Raw genomic sequence first — 16,253 nt, forward strand, 5'->3', positions numbered from 1 at the left:
TGGGAAGGATTTATTATGAAAGATTAAAAGATCACATGTTGCATCCTCTTTTGCAGCCAATAAAGTGTCATAATTCAACAAGTATGGCTTTAAATGCCTCTTTTGATGGCTGCTCATGGCATGTACTTGAGTTCATATAGAACAGTCTGTATTCTTTTTGAACTAACAGTCTTTGTCTCTTTAGTTGATTTCTCTTACAGTACCATGAACTTCTGTGCAAGCTGCATATATGTATGGTGACTGAGTGTGTAATGCCTTGTCAAATCAGGGAAGTTGTTCCCTTTTAGAATCTTGCATCACTGTGTCTTGTGAGCACTGGCATCTGGGAAACTTAATCAGGCTATTCGGACACTAGTAACCGCTGTTCATGTTTCATACGTCACTTCTTTCCCCATTGCTTATTACTGAAGTTTTACATTAGCATATATATTCAAAAGGAAGATGACCTTGAGTGTAAGTTGATCCCTCCTTAAAAAATAAAAGGTTATACATAAAAGCAAATGACCCTGAATTTAAAACAAGCCTTTATAAAAAAGGTAGCAGTATAAACAAATGTTTTATTGTATACTAATCAATATACAACAAACAGTATAGACTAGACAAAAAATCTGTTTTGTTTTTATACCTCTTTCCATTGTAGCTCTTCATAAGTAGTATTGGAACACGCTGTTCCAGATTTTAAAAGGCTGGGTTTTAACTGCCCCCAGCAAACTTTTGAGCAAAGACTGAGATAACAACTAGCTAAGCCCAGAACAATCACTCTTCTAAGTCCATTGAAATCAGTGGGCTTAAAAGGATGTAACTCTACTTGGGAGTACACAGATAAACTGCCCCTCCCCCAATCACAGTGCTTTCTTTAAGCAAGGAAGCAATATTTCCAAGAGCCTGTTATATCACCAGTTCAGCAGGAATGTCTTCATCTTTTCCTGTTTAAAATATCTGCAAATTCATAACAGCCATGACTAATGTTGTGCTAAATTGCTATAAAATTGAAGGCTTCGGAGGTTTCTCTCTCTGAGGTGGGTGGGGAGGAGAGCTGAACTACTAGGGAACACCTGCCTGAAGGACAAGGGAAGAAGCCACAGCCAGTGTGGCATAGGATTCTGAGCTAGAAACATAGATTGCTACTGTAGAGGAGTGTGCTCTACCACCACAGTTCCTACCACTTATTGCCATTTGCCAGGCAAGCAGCTGCAGTTTCCAAAAACAGTGAGTGTACTGGACCCTTCCTCTCTCCCCAAGAAACTCAAAGTAGTCTGAACAGGAAGAATACGGTATTTAGTTGGTCCGTGTTGTTGTCACCAAAATGGAGTATCCAGGATGGCTTGCCATAAAATAAATTTTTGCCAAAAAAGCAACAACACAGCATAGAAGCTTATCCCTAAAACTGTACAGTGTGATATAATTGTATTTTAAGACAGCAGGCTAAAATATATTGGATTCTTCTGTAAAATACATAGATGCAGCAGGATAGAAGAAACAATATAAAATGTAAAAATAAAAGCAGCCCAAGTAGAAAAATGAAACAGAATAGTCGCCTAAATATCCCCATAGCATATCTCTATGTGACAGCACTGCTTTTAAGAAACTAAAATACCTTCCAGCAGACAGTAATTAAACAGGTTGAAACAGAATTTAATTTAGGTTTATGTGCAACTTTTCTCTTAACATATATATTGACTTTAATAGAGCTGTGTTACAACAGCTTGTATCAGACCTGGAACACTTGTTCTTACGTCCAGGGTAGTGCCCCTTCTAGTTGACTCCATAACTAATCGTTGTAAGGCATAGTTGCTTATCATATCTTGAAATTTGTTTCTGATGCAATTTCGTTGTGCAATTATCGAGTCAGTGTGAATACGAAATCACCTGTTGTGAGGCTTTATCCTCTTGGCTACCGTGACCTTTTTCTTGTTAAAGTAATTCCATTAAGGAAAGTGATCACAACTGAATACAGGCACATAATTTTTGCCCTGCGTATTTTGATTTTGCACACTGTTATAGCTACATACCATACCAGTTCTAATACCTTGACTTCTGGAGTTAGCGTGCATACACCTGTTCAATGCATCTTTCTCCAAACCCCCATTTTGTGTAAAATGTGTCCTGTGAACTTGTTGGTCTGTTCTGTAGCTGTCAATTTATTTCTGAATGTACAAGTGCTAGGAAGGGAAGCAGCAGTTATGGCAATACACTGGATACAGGGCAAGTATCAATGGGAGGGAGCACTGGACATCACAAAGATGACACGGGAATGTTAAAAGTTTCCCTTCCCTGGGCCACAGTCTTCATCTGAATTGGGGCCTTCCCAAGTTGCTGTTTGCAAGGGGGAAAAACATGTTGGAGACCCATATGCCCCTTTTTGCTTATCATCTTTTTAGACTCTTAATATTTGCATTTTTACTGCCTTGAATGTGGCTACCATAGCACTCTTAAGTAATATGGAATAAGTTTAAATAACAGCACCAATATAAATCCTTGGGAAATACTAATGGGTTCCTATTGATTATAAAAACTTGAATCATTCTTTATTCCCCACTATATTTTGAGTAAATACTGTTATACAGGATACATAGTCCCATCACTGCCAAGTATCTGAATGTCAGTATGGCCTCCCTGCCACATGTGGCTGTATATGTTGGTCCATCCATGAGCCCTATTGGAGCTTCGATAGATTGTGTCCATCATCTGTCTCCATTTGTCAGTCAGGGATCAGTGCCAGCAGAAAATAGTAGCTATCTGCATTTGAATTGTATTGGTATTATAGCCTGTATGTTTTTGTTAGCTACTTTATCTATGTATTGTTTTACCTTTGATGTTACCTGCCCTGAGCCTGTTTGGGAAGGGTGGGATATACCTATGATAATGATGTATCATGAGGAGTTTTTTTTTTATTAGACACTTGGTTAAAAATTTTCTGTATCTCTCTTCTTTGCTCACATGCTGACACCCTTCATAAATGTTAGCCTGTAAGATTAGGTCCATTGTAGAAGCCATTTGTTTATTCTAAAGCTTTTATTCTTTTTGTCTTCTGTACTCTCTCAGAAAACAACTAATACCTCTTAAATATCATGTGTATTGAAGATTTCTGTGGAGAATGTATTTACCTATGCAATTCACTGTTCCTTTTATACTTTGCCTTTGTTCAGCAATCTGACTGCTTGTTTAACACACACACACACACACACACGGTAATTATTTCTTAATTTTGGCTTAATCATAAATTTAAAACCTGGTTTGAAAGTCTCCATTGCTTTTTATTTTTGACATTTGACAGTACTTCCCCTTAGTTTTTGGTGGTTTATAATCTCTTCTGCTGTTTAATCAAAATCGAGTCTCCTTCATTTTTTCTAATCCATAGTATGCATTATTTCAGCTTCTGTTACACTTTTCAGTCTTCCTAAAAGGTTCTGACTCATTGTGTTTTATATAATACCTTTCATATTTCATATAATTTCATCACTTTGAAAAGTGCCTGTTTTTGAAATTGAATGACAGCACTGAACTTTCTTAGCAATTTGTTTGAAATATTTATTAGGGATTCCAGAAGCTGTATATTGGCCCATTTCTAATGTTGCGCATTGTGGCTTTGAAAAGAAACTGTTTTATCTTCTGTCTAATTCTCCCATTTTTTAAGCCTACCTTGTCCTTGAGTTTTCCCTTGTTGTTTCCTTGAACTACGTTCCTGTGCTTAGGCAGTTTAACTCCCAGTGTTCCCTGCCCATTAGCTTCCTCTTCAGTTTGTTTCATTGCAGCTACCTGTAGTGTTGTTAATATATAGTAGGAAAGAATTTGTACCTCTGTGTTTGGGATTACTTCCCTCAGCCTATGAAATAGTGTGGGTGGCAAGTTGGCGCTTGACCTTCAGGCAGAAAATTGCTTTATGAATATGCGTGCAAGCTTTAATTCAGATCTTGCTCTTCAAAAGATCTAACTCATTATATTTTGCATTTTCTTCTACTCCTTGAAAAGGGGTATGGTGAGTGTTCAAGGTGGCATTCATACTGGAAACTAATTTTGCATTGAACATTTGCATACTAATTGCTTTCTTAAGAATTGGAAAGTTGCTTCAGCCAAAGTCCATTGCAGGATTCCAAGCAGAAAAAATCTGAATGGGTGTGCTAAAAGCAAGATTGCCAAGCAGGAAAGTTAAATCTAAAGCCTTGCTTTATTCGGCCAGTAATATATATGGGGATATCCAGAGGTACTGAGAATCAGTTTAAGAAATAAAATAGAGAAAGCTACGGGAAGGGTTACCCATTCCTCCTTTCCATCCCTCACTGAGAGGTGTCATTCCAGAAATGACATTCCAGTTGTCATATGATTAGCAGTGTGGTTGGAGCAGTAGAGCATGGGCAACATGCAGGTTATTCAGACAGGGAAGTAGAGGGAATTGGGTGATTATGGTGGGACCTGATGGAACTATGGGGTACTGAAGATGGTATGGTATAAGCAGTGAGTTGAACACGTATATGGATGCTAGGCTTAAAAGGTTAATTGTATGAACATTTTGCTATAAAGGAAGGGATGAGGCTGATTAGGGCTTCTTTTTTTTCATTTAGTTACCCAGTTTATGGGGTGGGTGGGTGGAATAAAACCAAGGCAACCTAGATTCAAATGCTGACTTGGCTATGAAGCTCTCTGGGTAACCTTGAGCCGGTCACATGCATTCAGACTAACCTGCCTTAGAATTCTGTGGATAAATTGTGGTGAAGTGACATCGATCTGGGTCTGTTGAATCTGAAACAATTTCAGGATTCCTGAAAAATCCTGGGTCATGATTTGGGATCTAGATTTTCAGAAATCCTGATTTTTTTTGGTGGGTTCCAATAGACTGGAACGAAAAAAATGCCAATAAAAAAAATACCAGCCCAGGCCTGGTGTTGGCTTGATTTCTTCTGCAAACCGATTTAAACAGGGTGGCAGGAGAAGGCAGCACAGAGCTGTGCTGGCAAGGAGTTCTCAGCTCCCTGCTGACACAGCTGATCTTGGACTGGCTTCTCTTTAAACCAGGCTGCACGAAAAGCCAGCCGCATCCGAGGCGCTGGGGAGCTCTGTGCTTCCTGCTACCCTGGCTGATCCTTGGGCTGACTTCTGCAGTTTAAAGGGGCCGCATAAGCCTGCTTGACAAACAGCTGGGATTGCTCCTGCCCCTCTGCTGTTTTCAGATCTACCCTGGGATTTTCTCTGGATTCCCCCCTGGTTTTCCCAATAAAACCTTGATAGATTAACTACCCCCCCCCCAAAAAAAAAATACTGATAAGGTATTTTTCAGGTATATTTTCAGCTTGGGTAGATCCAGTGTGCATCCTGGTTGTTAATATTATTTGCATGTAGGCTTAGCAACCAGAGATGAAAGAAAGCATTATATCATACTATGAGTACTGAGTAGAAAGCCAGTTTGGTCACTTCTGTTTCATTGAATATATGTTCAGAGAGATTATATAACAACAAAGCTTCTCTACCATTTTCTCCAGTTCACTCTGTTCTGCTTTCACCTTCTCAGTGACAGGCCAGTCCTATGAAAACATGGTGACAGAGATCATGTCAATGGGATATGAACGAGAGCAAGTGATTGCTGCATTGAGAGCCAGCTTCAACAATCCTGACAGGGCAGTGGAATATCTTCTAATGGTGAGTATCTTCTTCATGTGGGTACTGTTTGTATTCCTATTGTCTGCTGTTCCTTTAAGAACTATGGAGAAAGCTTGGAAGTAGGAGGATTAAAGGCTTGGTTCACTAATAAGCTTCAAGATTCTTCTTACAGTAGGAATCTTAAATATTGAAGCTCCCTTGTTTCCCTTTTGTTGTTCAGACTTCAAAGAATTATGTACCTCCTCTTTACTGTGCATAGAGCAATGCATCTTAAAAGAGAAGTTAAATATGGTTGGGAAAAGTATAAGTAAAAAGGAGCCAGGGATTTTCACTTCTCATGAATTCTGGGTAATTGTGTTGGTCTGCAGCAGGAGAGTAACATTCTCTCTGCAGCAGGAGAGTGGCATGTTAAAGACCAACACGATTTTCAGGGTTATAATCATTTGAGAGTCAAAGCTTCCTTAGACAGGGAGACCAAGATTTATTCAGTAGGCTTTTTAATGTACTTGAAGGTTTCTGTAAGCAAAGATTCTAGAATAAGACCCAGTTCACTCAGAATTTTCCACAAGGAGAGGTCCTACATTTAAAAAAAATTCACAACCTATTGTTTGTGGAACTTGCCACACGTTAGCTCAGGATGCCAGTGTTTCTTCCACAGGGGGCATTTACAGGGTCTTTTCCAGGCCTTTTTTTTCTCCTGTGAGGGACTAGTACTTGGGGCAAGGCTTGAGGACAGAGTTGTCAGCTCCATGTTGGGAAATTCCTGGATATTTTGTTGCACAGTCTGAGGAGGACAGGATTTGGGAAGGCGAGAGGCCTCAGCTGAATATAATCCAGAGCAGCCATTTTCTCCAGGGGGACTGGTCTCTGTTATCTGGAGTTTAGCTGTAATTCTGGAAGATCTCCAAGTCCTGCCTGGAGGTTGGCAGTCATCAGTGTGACAGCAACCGCTGGGTAATGATACCACCTGATTTGCATGACTCAAGTAGGCCTGGCTTCTTGGTACTGTTCAACAGTAGCCATCTTTTAAAAGCCAGTGTGGTATAGCAATTAAAACTTCAGTTTAGGTTGGGTCTTGGAGATCTAATTTTGAATCCCCAGAAGTTTAGTAGGCGGTTTTGGGCCAGTTAAATTGGGTGTCAAGCATGTGGCCTATGGGCAGATTTGGCCCCCTCGGAGCTCCTATCTGGCCCTTAAGCAACTGCCTCTCCTGCTTCCTTTTCTGCTGCTGCTGCGTTGCAGCTTTCTTTGCCAGACTCTCAAAGTTGCACTGGAGAGATAGATAGGCAAGTCTCTGATCTCTGCAATGGTTGAGGCTCCTCCCCCTCCTCCTCCCACGGGGGTGGGGGGTGGGGAGAGACAGAAGGAACAGGCCAGAGCTTGCTTTCTGGCCAGGTTCCTTCAATCACACAGGAGACAAAGACAAGCCTTTCTTCCCTTTCGTTGGATGAGGCTCCTCCCCTTTGCTTGGCTGCCTCAGTCACACTGGAGAAATACTGAGCACCTTTAAGACCAACAAGGTTTTATTCAAGGTATGAGCTTTTGTGTGTCTTGCTACAATGTTTGTGTGTTTTGTTGGGCTCCTTATGCTGTGGTTCTCCTGAGTGCAACTGAAGAATTGCAGATTTATACCCCGCCCTTCTCTCTGAATTAGAGACTCAGAGCTGCTTACAATCGCCTTTATCTTCTCCCCCCACAACAAACATCCTGTGAGGTGGGTGGGGCTGAGAGGGCTCTCACAGCAGCTACCCTTTCAAGGACAACTCCTGTGATAGCTATGGCTAACCAAGGCCATTCCAGAAGGTGGATGTGGAGGAGTGGGGGATCAAATCCGGTTCTCCCAGATAAGAGTCCGCACAATTAACCACTACACCAAACTGGGTTTCCCTCCTCTTTTTTACTGTATTCATGCTCTCATGATCCAGACTTTCTCAGTAGGAAAAGCAATGGTTAACTATTTAGATGAGAAATAACAACAAGCCAGTGATGTGTGTGTGTCCAGACTAAGTTAACCCAGCACATTTTCTTTGTACTGGGGAATTTGAACCTAGGCTTCCCAGATTATGGGCTGATCCTGACCACTATACATGACTATCTTGCTGTTCTTGCACTGCCTTATAGGAGTTGCAGTTATTTTTCTAGGGACACTATAGTTTTGTAGACAAAATGCATAGCCCTCAGTCTGTGTCAGGATGTCTTCACATTTTCTTAACCAGCACACAAAGCAATACCCAGTCATTTCATGTTTTCACATGGGTCCTAGTCTCAGAGCACTAACCATGAGATTACAGATACACATCTGATACATACTGTGATACATACATACAGATACATACTTAAGATTGCTACAGCACAGGCATTTTGATGCAGTAATTCAGAGCAAGAGGTGTTAGTTATCAGAGACTGCTAAATAAATAAAATATTGCAAGAGTGCTAATGTTTTAAGCTTTTTTTTAATTTTAAGTTAAAAAAACCTTTGGGGTTTTTTTTGCATCCTTTATAAAGTTTATATCTTCACTACCTGGCATTACATTTTATGACACAGATGGCCTGGACTAACAAAGTCTCATTTATGTCAGATGTAGCCTTCCTAGCAAATGAGTTTGACATCCCTGACTTGAGTACTTTCAGCCTAATCTAATTTACAGGGTTGCTGTGGGGATAAAAAGGAGGAGAGGGGAATTATGTAAGCTGCTTTTGTCCCCACTGTGTAGAAAGGTCCAGTATAAATGAAGTAAAGAAATAATATAGCTGAAGATGGGAGGCAAAGGTGAAAGGATATGGCAACTGCAAGGAGGAGGGAAAGAGGAAATAGGGTGGTGAAGGAGGATGCGGAGGAAAGTGGGGCACCCCTGACAGGGCTCCCTGCTATGCAAGTGGGCCCGGCCCAGTGGTTGGCACCACACCACTGAACTTTAGTTTTTCTAGATAGAGGCTGCTGGGGTGGGATGGGAGACAGATTGAGACAGAGGGGACAGATAAAGGTATTGTTGGATAGGAAGGAGATACAGTTGCCAACTCCAGTCCAGGTTAGGAAATTCCTAGAGATTTGGATGGTGGAGCCTGAGAATGGAGGGGTTTGTGCAAGGGAGGGAAGCTCAGAAGGATATAATGCCATCGACTTGGCCCTCCAAAGCAAGTCATTTTCTCTCCTCTAGGGGAACCAGGTTTGCCAGTCACCAGACAGGAGCTGGAGATCACCTGGAATTACAGCTACCATCCAGATGACATTGTACTCTGCTGAGATAACTTCCTTTCCCAAACCTTACCCTCCCAAGGCTCCACCAGAAATCCCCAGGAATTTCCCAGTTTGGAGCTGGCAACCCTAGGGGGAACTGTAGTTGGGAGATCCATTGTGATTCCAAGAGATTTCCAGAATAGCAGCCCTAGAAGAAGAGGAAGAAGCTGGAAAAGTTGAGAGGCTCTGGTGCTTTTAGGAAAGGGAAAGAGGAAATAGTAGGGGAGGAGGAAGTTGACATACCTCCAGCAAGTTCTTGTGGGTTCCATCTTGTAACCACTATTTTTAGGCAGTACATATTTGGAAACTGCTTCCTCTCTCATAGGATGTTTGGCTTGGAACCTCTCAATGGTTTGTGCTTAGCCCCATGGCAGTCATTTTGTGAATGGGCCCACCAATGTGGCAGTCATTTCGTTATGGCATTCACTACCTTTTTACATTTCTCTGTGTTGTATTTTTACATATGTTAGGCTAGTTTGGACAGGATACATGTTTCATGATTAAAATAAAAATATGATTAACCAAGATTATTGTAATCTCGTGAAACCATTATGCTTAATAATTGGGTTGGCATTTGCACAGGGTTTTAGAGAGTGCAAAGAACTTTGCATCTGTTGTCAGTAGTCCTTGCAAAACACTCTTTGAACGATTTACACCATATGGAAGATGTGTGATGGAGAGGTGATTGTTTATGGTTTTTAAAAGTTGTTACCTAAAATGCCTGAAGCTTGATCTGTGTTCTTGGTATATTCCAGTTATCATTTCTTGCTTCATTGGTGTGTGGATTTTTATTTGAATGGTTTTAAGAACTTTAGCAGCTATGGAAGTAAATTCTTAGGTCCATCATGTTATACACATACTCTGAGCATTTCTGCTAAAACTGTTCTTTCATGCCATTCTAGTTTTTTTGCCTCAGGTACTTTTTCTGTGTTCAAATGAGTAGAAATTTGGGCAGTACCTCAGTGTTACGGGAAATGCTTGGGTCTCTTCTTTTAGATGGGGTTGTCCTGCATAATGGGCTTAAGCCCTCAGTAAATTCACTTCTTTGGGCTTCTTTTTTGTGTCCAGCAATTTTCTCAATGGCTGACAGGAACAATCCTTTGTCTCGTGCAGGGCGGTAGCAAGGCCTTTTGTTCAGCTGGCTTGACATACCCAGACTATGTGTTTACCCTGCTGAGCTCTCATGGCTGCTGAACAAGAGGATCCAGGGTCCCTTTCATCATGGCTTCTGGTTGAGGCTGCTATTAGAAGCTGTCTTCCTTGGACAGGAGTTCAGTAATGTTCTGCATGGCTTGGCAACTTCTTGGGAAGCCTGATCTGGAATCCTTCTATGCAAGGGGAAGCACAGTCACAGCAATGGCAGGAACAGGCAAGGAGAACTCTTTAGCTTGGCTGGAGTGCTTGCTGCTTGGCCCCACACAGAGTAAAGTGTCCATATGGAAGCCGGCACAAATGCCAAATGCTTAAGATCAAACAGGATCCACTGCCTCTAGACCGAAGGCAAGTGGGTATTTGTTATTAATGTCCATATTGGGATAGTTCTTACACCCAATATCTTCTGCTTATCACTGATTGTTCATAAGACACAGTTTTCCTGTGTTCACACAATATAAGTTCATACTGAAAGTTCATAACAATAAGAGTCCTGCATCTCTGACACTAGGCCAGAATAAACTCAGTCCATAAATGGTGACAAAAGGGGGTCCAGGGAGTCTGGCGCCAGGGTGAACATTAAGATGGAGGAGGGGGACTCATGCTTCCAAGAGGGGGGCTAATGGTGGACAGTGAGGGGCATAATACTTTGACATGTTCAGTAAAGATTCAAGCTTAACAGAAGACGAAGTAGGAAATGTGGGTAGATTGAGAAAGGGATGTGAAATATTACCAACAGGGAATTATTGAAATGCAGATAACTAGATGACATGCAACGTTTATACCCTGTGTACATGAAACTAGAAACAAGCAGCAAATTGGGTGATTCCTAGAGGAAGCTTTCCCAGTTATGTTATGTATTTCTCTCAGAAAGATAGAACTCAACCTCAGTGCTCTTGTGAGTATACATTGTCTTAAGAGAATTGCTGGGTGGGGGGTTGGGGTTAGAAGGGCAGAAGATACAGATGCTCTTTGCGCAGCACTTCATTGAAGGGATGAGACTTGGGAAGAAGGATGAGTTTCATATGTTGCTCTGTCCAGAAGTCTTAATGCACTTGAATGGCATGTGGAAGGAGGGGGTCTCTCTCTTTAGTGATTTCGGTGATGGAGGAACAGTCTTTTGAGGGGTCAAATTAAACTCAATTTCACCCTTGCTTGGATGCTATTTTTATCCTTATGTTCCCTTGGACATTCACTATTGGGGCCAAATCCTGTTGGCAGTATTTTTTGGAACCTTAGCAAAATTGTTGCTCTGAGGGAAGGTTAGAAACCTGATAGCTATTGGTTGGTTTGGATTTTTATAAGGGTGAGCAGAAAAAGGCCAAAAGGGGCGGGAGCAGAGGAAGATGATGTGTGCCAGGTGAGGCAATGGGGAAGATGTGATTGAGTTGAGTGGCGGGTGTGTTTATCAAAGGCTAGGAGGTGGCTGGTGGCCTTGTGATTAGGTCTCCTGGGATGGTTGTTTTGTAAAGCAGTTTCCTGGATGGTCCTAGGAGGCAGGTTATGCTGCAGGCCTTGATTGCTAATCACGGTCTGAATTTCGATGGAGACCCTCAGAATGCCAAAGAATCAAGCTATTGACAAGGTAATGTCCAGGCCTCCAGAAGAACCTGGGTACTTCCTTGTGAATTTAGTGCCCTGATTGCCTGTATCATGATCTTAATTTCATAGCTTTAATATCAAACATGGAATTTCTCCTGCAGTCTCAGACAGCACATTGCCTTGAAGTCTTGGAGGTGACCCAAAAACATAGCTTCTGACCCTGTGCTCCTTGTGAGAGTCTAAACTGTCAAGTGCTTTTCTGTGTGTGGGAGGGGGAGACAAAGACAAGTCTGCTTCTTAATTTACAGTGCGGCCTGTTTCTCTTGGTACAAACAATTGCAGTGGAAAATTCTGAACAAATAATTCTCTGTTGGTTTTTGTAGCCTTATTTGCGTCCTTTGGGTATGTATATTACACCAAGAGTTAACAGCCATCCAAAATACTGTTAATATCTGAAAACCTGAGAGCTATACATGTGACAGTCACCTAAATATGATTGTTAATGTTCACTTGGGTATGTCTGAAGAAGAATAGGCAAGCATTTATTTGTGGGCCTGCACAATGTTGATTTGTGATTGTTGAGAATTGCATGAGAAATATGTTGTCCAAAAATTTGGACATTCACTGTTAATGTGGTATTTCAGTAGCTACTTGTCATAGTGTGTGCTGCTAACTAAATCTTTGTAGTTAGTTGGTCCTAAAATCTGAACCATGTTTGCTCATTTAGGGAATCCCTGGGGACAGAGAGAGTCAAGGTATGGCTGATCCCCCTCAAGCAGCCAGCACTGGTGCTTCTCCATCTTCAGCAGCAGTGGCAGCAGCGGCAACTACAACTACTACAACTACTACTAGTTCTACAGGAGGTAAGAGTCAGTTTTCAGATCCCTTTACAGGTTTGTCTTCACCCCTTGTATCCCTTCTTTTGTCCAAGGAACTGCTGTGATCCCGGCTCTTCTCCTATCACTCTGCTCAAACAGATATGAACCCTTCTTCCAGCCCATAGGAGCCTTCCTCTAATGGAAGAACCTCTCCTATGGGGAGGAAGAAAGGCCATATGGTAGAATGATACAGTAGTGCACCCCAACGATGTGCATATTCCTTTTTCTTTTGTGTTACATATACTGTGGCTGTAATTTACTTGCTGGCTTTTTCCCTCAGTGTCATTAATTTGGTCACGTAAGGCTTTCTCAAAGCAGTTTACAAGAGACTGAATTTTTACTGGCGTGCTTGTCTTAAATAGTAGAGGTGAATACTAGAAATGGCTAAATGATGTGAGTTTTGTTTTGCCCTGATCTGGATAACCCAGGCTAGTCCAGTCACATCAGATCGCAGAAACTAAACAGGGCCAGTCCTGGCTAGTATTTGGATGTGATTCCTTCCAAGGAATACCAGGTTGACACGCAAGGGCACCTATGAATGTGTGTTGCCTTAAAAACCTATGTGGTCCCTGTAAGTCAACTGCAACTTGACGGCACACATGCACAAGTTTTTTAGGGTTTAAGTTTGAAAAAATTGTATTTCTGATAAAATTGGGTTTAAATGTGTCACTTGGTCTTTTTCAGCCTCTTTGAATTAATTGTATATAAGCATCACTCCTTGGGAATATTCAGTTATGAATTTAGTTTTATATGCCATGCATGTAAAATTAAAGTTTGTTTAAACTGGGAAGAATTTGGGGCATTATTGGAGCTAAAGCTATCTTTTAATGTTCACTTGTTTATAGTATCCCTTTCTCGCTGAGACTCACAGTGGATTACAGAAGCTAGCAGTCAATAACAGTCTTATAGGATATACAGTAATTGTAATAAGAATGGAATACAAAGTAAGAAAACAGTGTGATAAAAATGGTACATGACATGAAATAGGAAACATGAAAAATATATTACAGGTATCAGAAAAATTGCAGTTGAAAACAAGAAATACATATAATTAACAGTTACCATAAACTGCAGCCTGTGTTCCTTAAAAATGTTTCCTCATGGACAGTTTAATCTTACCACAGCCTTATTCCCTTTATAAAAATGTCCCATGTTGCTAATTTGTCGCATTTATTTGTGTCAATTAGGCAGCAAGCTCACAATTCCTAAGTAAATAATTTACTTCTTCATGGACTTGAAGCCAGAAATTGAGGGATTACTGTGTTGACATGGATCTCTTTGCCTACCCTCAGTCCTGTTTTGAATGAGATCACTAAAAATAGGCATCTCAGGAGGTGAACTCTTTGCAGTAGGTTCAGAACATCGTGACTTTTGTAGCCCAAAGCCTTTTCATGCCTTGCTTTGGTAACAAGTAGCATTACTGATACCTTTAAAAATGGGCATCTTCCCTTTCAGGACATCCACTTGAATTTTTACGAAATCAACCTCAGTTCCAGCAGATGAGGCAAATTATTCAGCAGAATCCATCTCTTTTACCTGCGTTGCTACAGCAAATAGGACGGGAAAATCCTCAGCTATTGCAGGTGACTTTTTAAGCACCCTGAGATTCCTCTGCCATTTTAAGCTGCCTTCACAAAGGATGCTAAAAATGCATTGGGTTGGGGGGAGGCAGTAAAATGAGATGAGGCACTTTTAGCTGGCAGTAGTAACATTTGGCGATATAATATTGCAGGACATTCTTTTCAAGGTACCCTTTTGTTTTTCCCTTGTGTTTTTCCCCATCCACATTCTGTAGGCTACCATTTTTTTTAGTGTAAACAGAAGTAACTTTTGAGGCTGTCGGCAGAAATGAATATGCTTTATTTCAGTGTATTGTTTCCTTTTGTCCTCCCATGCACCACAGCAAATAAGCCAACATCAAGAGCATTTTATTCAGATGTTAAATGAGCCCGTTCAAGAGTCAGGTCAAGGGGGCGGTGGCAGTGGTGGCGGTGGTGGTGGAGTAGCAGCAGAAGCTGGAAGCCGTCACATGAACTATATTCAAGTAACACCTCAGGAAAAAGAAGCTATAGAAAGGGTGAGTAGAGCTTCATTTGAAGGAAGTTGCTTGGGGCTTACTGTTCCCTCATCTGATAATTAAATAGGTCTTACGTGTTGTCTGTGTTGGACTGTTGCAGTATAGACTTGTGTCACAGTCTGTTAGTGTGACTGGACCCTGATGTTGCAAAGGCAACATTAGCACGGTTCAGGATTGTTAGGTGGTTTGGGTTTCAAACGTGAATTGTAAACATGTTTTTTTCCCCCTTCTTACAGTTAAAGGCACTAGGGTTCCCTGAAGGACTTGTGATACAAGCATATTTTGCATGCGAGAAGAATGAAAATTTGGCAGCCAACTTCCTTCTACAACAGAACTTTGATGAAGATTGAAAGGGACAGACTTTTTAAAAATCTCACACATCACACCAGTGCATTACACTAGCTGTTCACTGGATTGTCTGGGATACTTGGGCTCATATCCATGATACTTGGTGTAAGGTATGGGGGGGGTGGGAGGGAGGGAGGGAGAAGAAAATATAGAAAGAACACAAGGAAAGACAAGCATGTCTCTGCTCTAAATCAGCAGATGCAGCAGATCACAAAATGTAAAATACTATACAACCAAAAATCAGCTTTTTTGCAGATATTTAGTTCCTTCTATAAACTTGACTTTATTTCTCCCCTCCCCTGCCCCCCCCTCCTGGTTTTCACTCTTTTAGTGTACTAGTTCCCAAAATTAGTGTGGTGCCCTGCTTTGTTTCTTTTTAATTAACATTGGTCTTGGAAATAGCCTTTGCTACCTAGAATTGACAGTCTGTATTTCATGGTAACACTGGATAACGGCTTTGTAAATTGAAGAAAAGTATATTTGAGCAACTGTACAACATAAATGCCAAAAATGTTGGTGGAGGGGTGTTTTTTGCTGCTTCAGATTGTATCAAATTACTGCAAGAGACCCATCTCACCCAAATGGTTGAATTAGAATTTTTCAAATTTATAAACCACTAATTGTTTTAGATTCTTGATCATTGACTTGTGAGAAGTCTTTCCCTAGCCCTGCCCCCTTCCTCCTTTTATAATGTAAGTGGAGAGGCTATATACACAGATTAAAATTATACTTTTTCTCTATTGGTCAAAGACTACAAGATAACCCTAATTACTGATTACATTGCCATTATGTTTCAGTAAAGTTTTTTTTTTTAAAGTACAGACATTTGCATGTTTGGGTTTGATGTATCCCTTTTTTGTGAATTGAGCACTTTTTATTGCCAATGAAGAAAATGTAAAACTCTCCATCCTAGTAAAAGTATTTATGAAGAAATGAGATTCCATTCTACCTATATTTTGTTTAAAGCAAAACTGATCTGATGAATACAGCTGCAAGTATTTCGAAACTAGGTGTCTTAAATGCTTGTAATCTTATAGTTTGAATCTCTGGGACTCTGAAGGCTGTTGTCATTTGTACTGCTTTAAAAAAGGACTGTAATGTTCCAGTAACTTGCCTTCTCTTCTGTTTAAAAGCATTGTGAAATTTTTCTGCTCTTGAAGAAATGTTCAGAACATGGGGAGAAAAGATGAACAATCAAGTTATTGGATCCCTAAAAATTATGCACATCCCCTTTTATTTCCTATTAAAAGTAACATCTAATTGTAAGGTTTGAGTTGTATTTCTTAGTACCCTTTTGTCTACCTTGGGTAGTGTGAGCTTTACCCTCAAGTGCCTTTGTTTTCGACTGTTTGTCAAGGTAACAGTTTATTTCCATAATCTATAGTAAGGAAAGGCGATCAGAAGTCCCTGGCCTTTGTGATGC

General features: G+C 40.8%; 1 protein-coding gene across 5 annotated transcripts in view; it reads left to right on the top strand.

Moving 5' to 3' along the window:
- The window catches only part of RAD23B (RAD23 homolog B, nucleotide excision repair protein), a 36,492-nt gene extending 20,855 nt beyond the window's left edge, over positions 1 to 15,637 (top strand). For 4 of the 5 annotated variants that reach the window (XM_060237116.1, XM_060237117.1, XM_060237118.1 and 1 more), the window contains exons 6-10: positions 5,507 to 5,634; positions 12,255 to 12,390; positions 13,861 to 13,987; positions 14,290 to 14,482; positions 14,719 to 15,637. In XM_060237116.1, the coding sequence (XP_060093099.1) occupies positions 5,507 to 5,634; positions 12,255 to 12,390; positions 13,861 to 13,987; positions 14,290 to 14,482; positions 14,719 to 14,832 (698 nt within the window). In that variant the 3' untranslated portion in view covers positions 14,833 to 15,637. Of the gene's footprint in view, positions 1 to 5,506; positions 5,635 to 12,254; positions 12,391 to 13,860; positions 13,989 to 14,289; positions 14,483 to 14,718 lie in introns of all 5 variants that reach the window. The other variant, XM_060237119.1, reaches the window with a different exon arrangement.
- Positions 15,638 to 16,253: the final 616 nt, after the last annotated feature.

Source organism: Heteronotia binoei, chromosome 4 (assembly GCF_032191835.1).
Source record: "Heteronotia binoei isolate CCM8104 ecotype False Entrance Well chromosome 4, APGP_CSIRO_Hbin_v1, whole genome shotgun sequence".
Classification (NCBI taxonomy): Eukaryota; Metazoa; Chordata; class Lepidosauria; order Squamata; family Gekkonidae; genus Heteronotia; species Heteronotia binoei.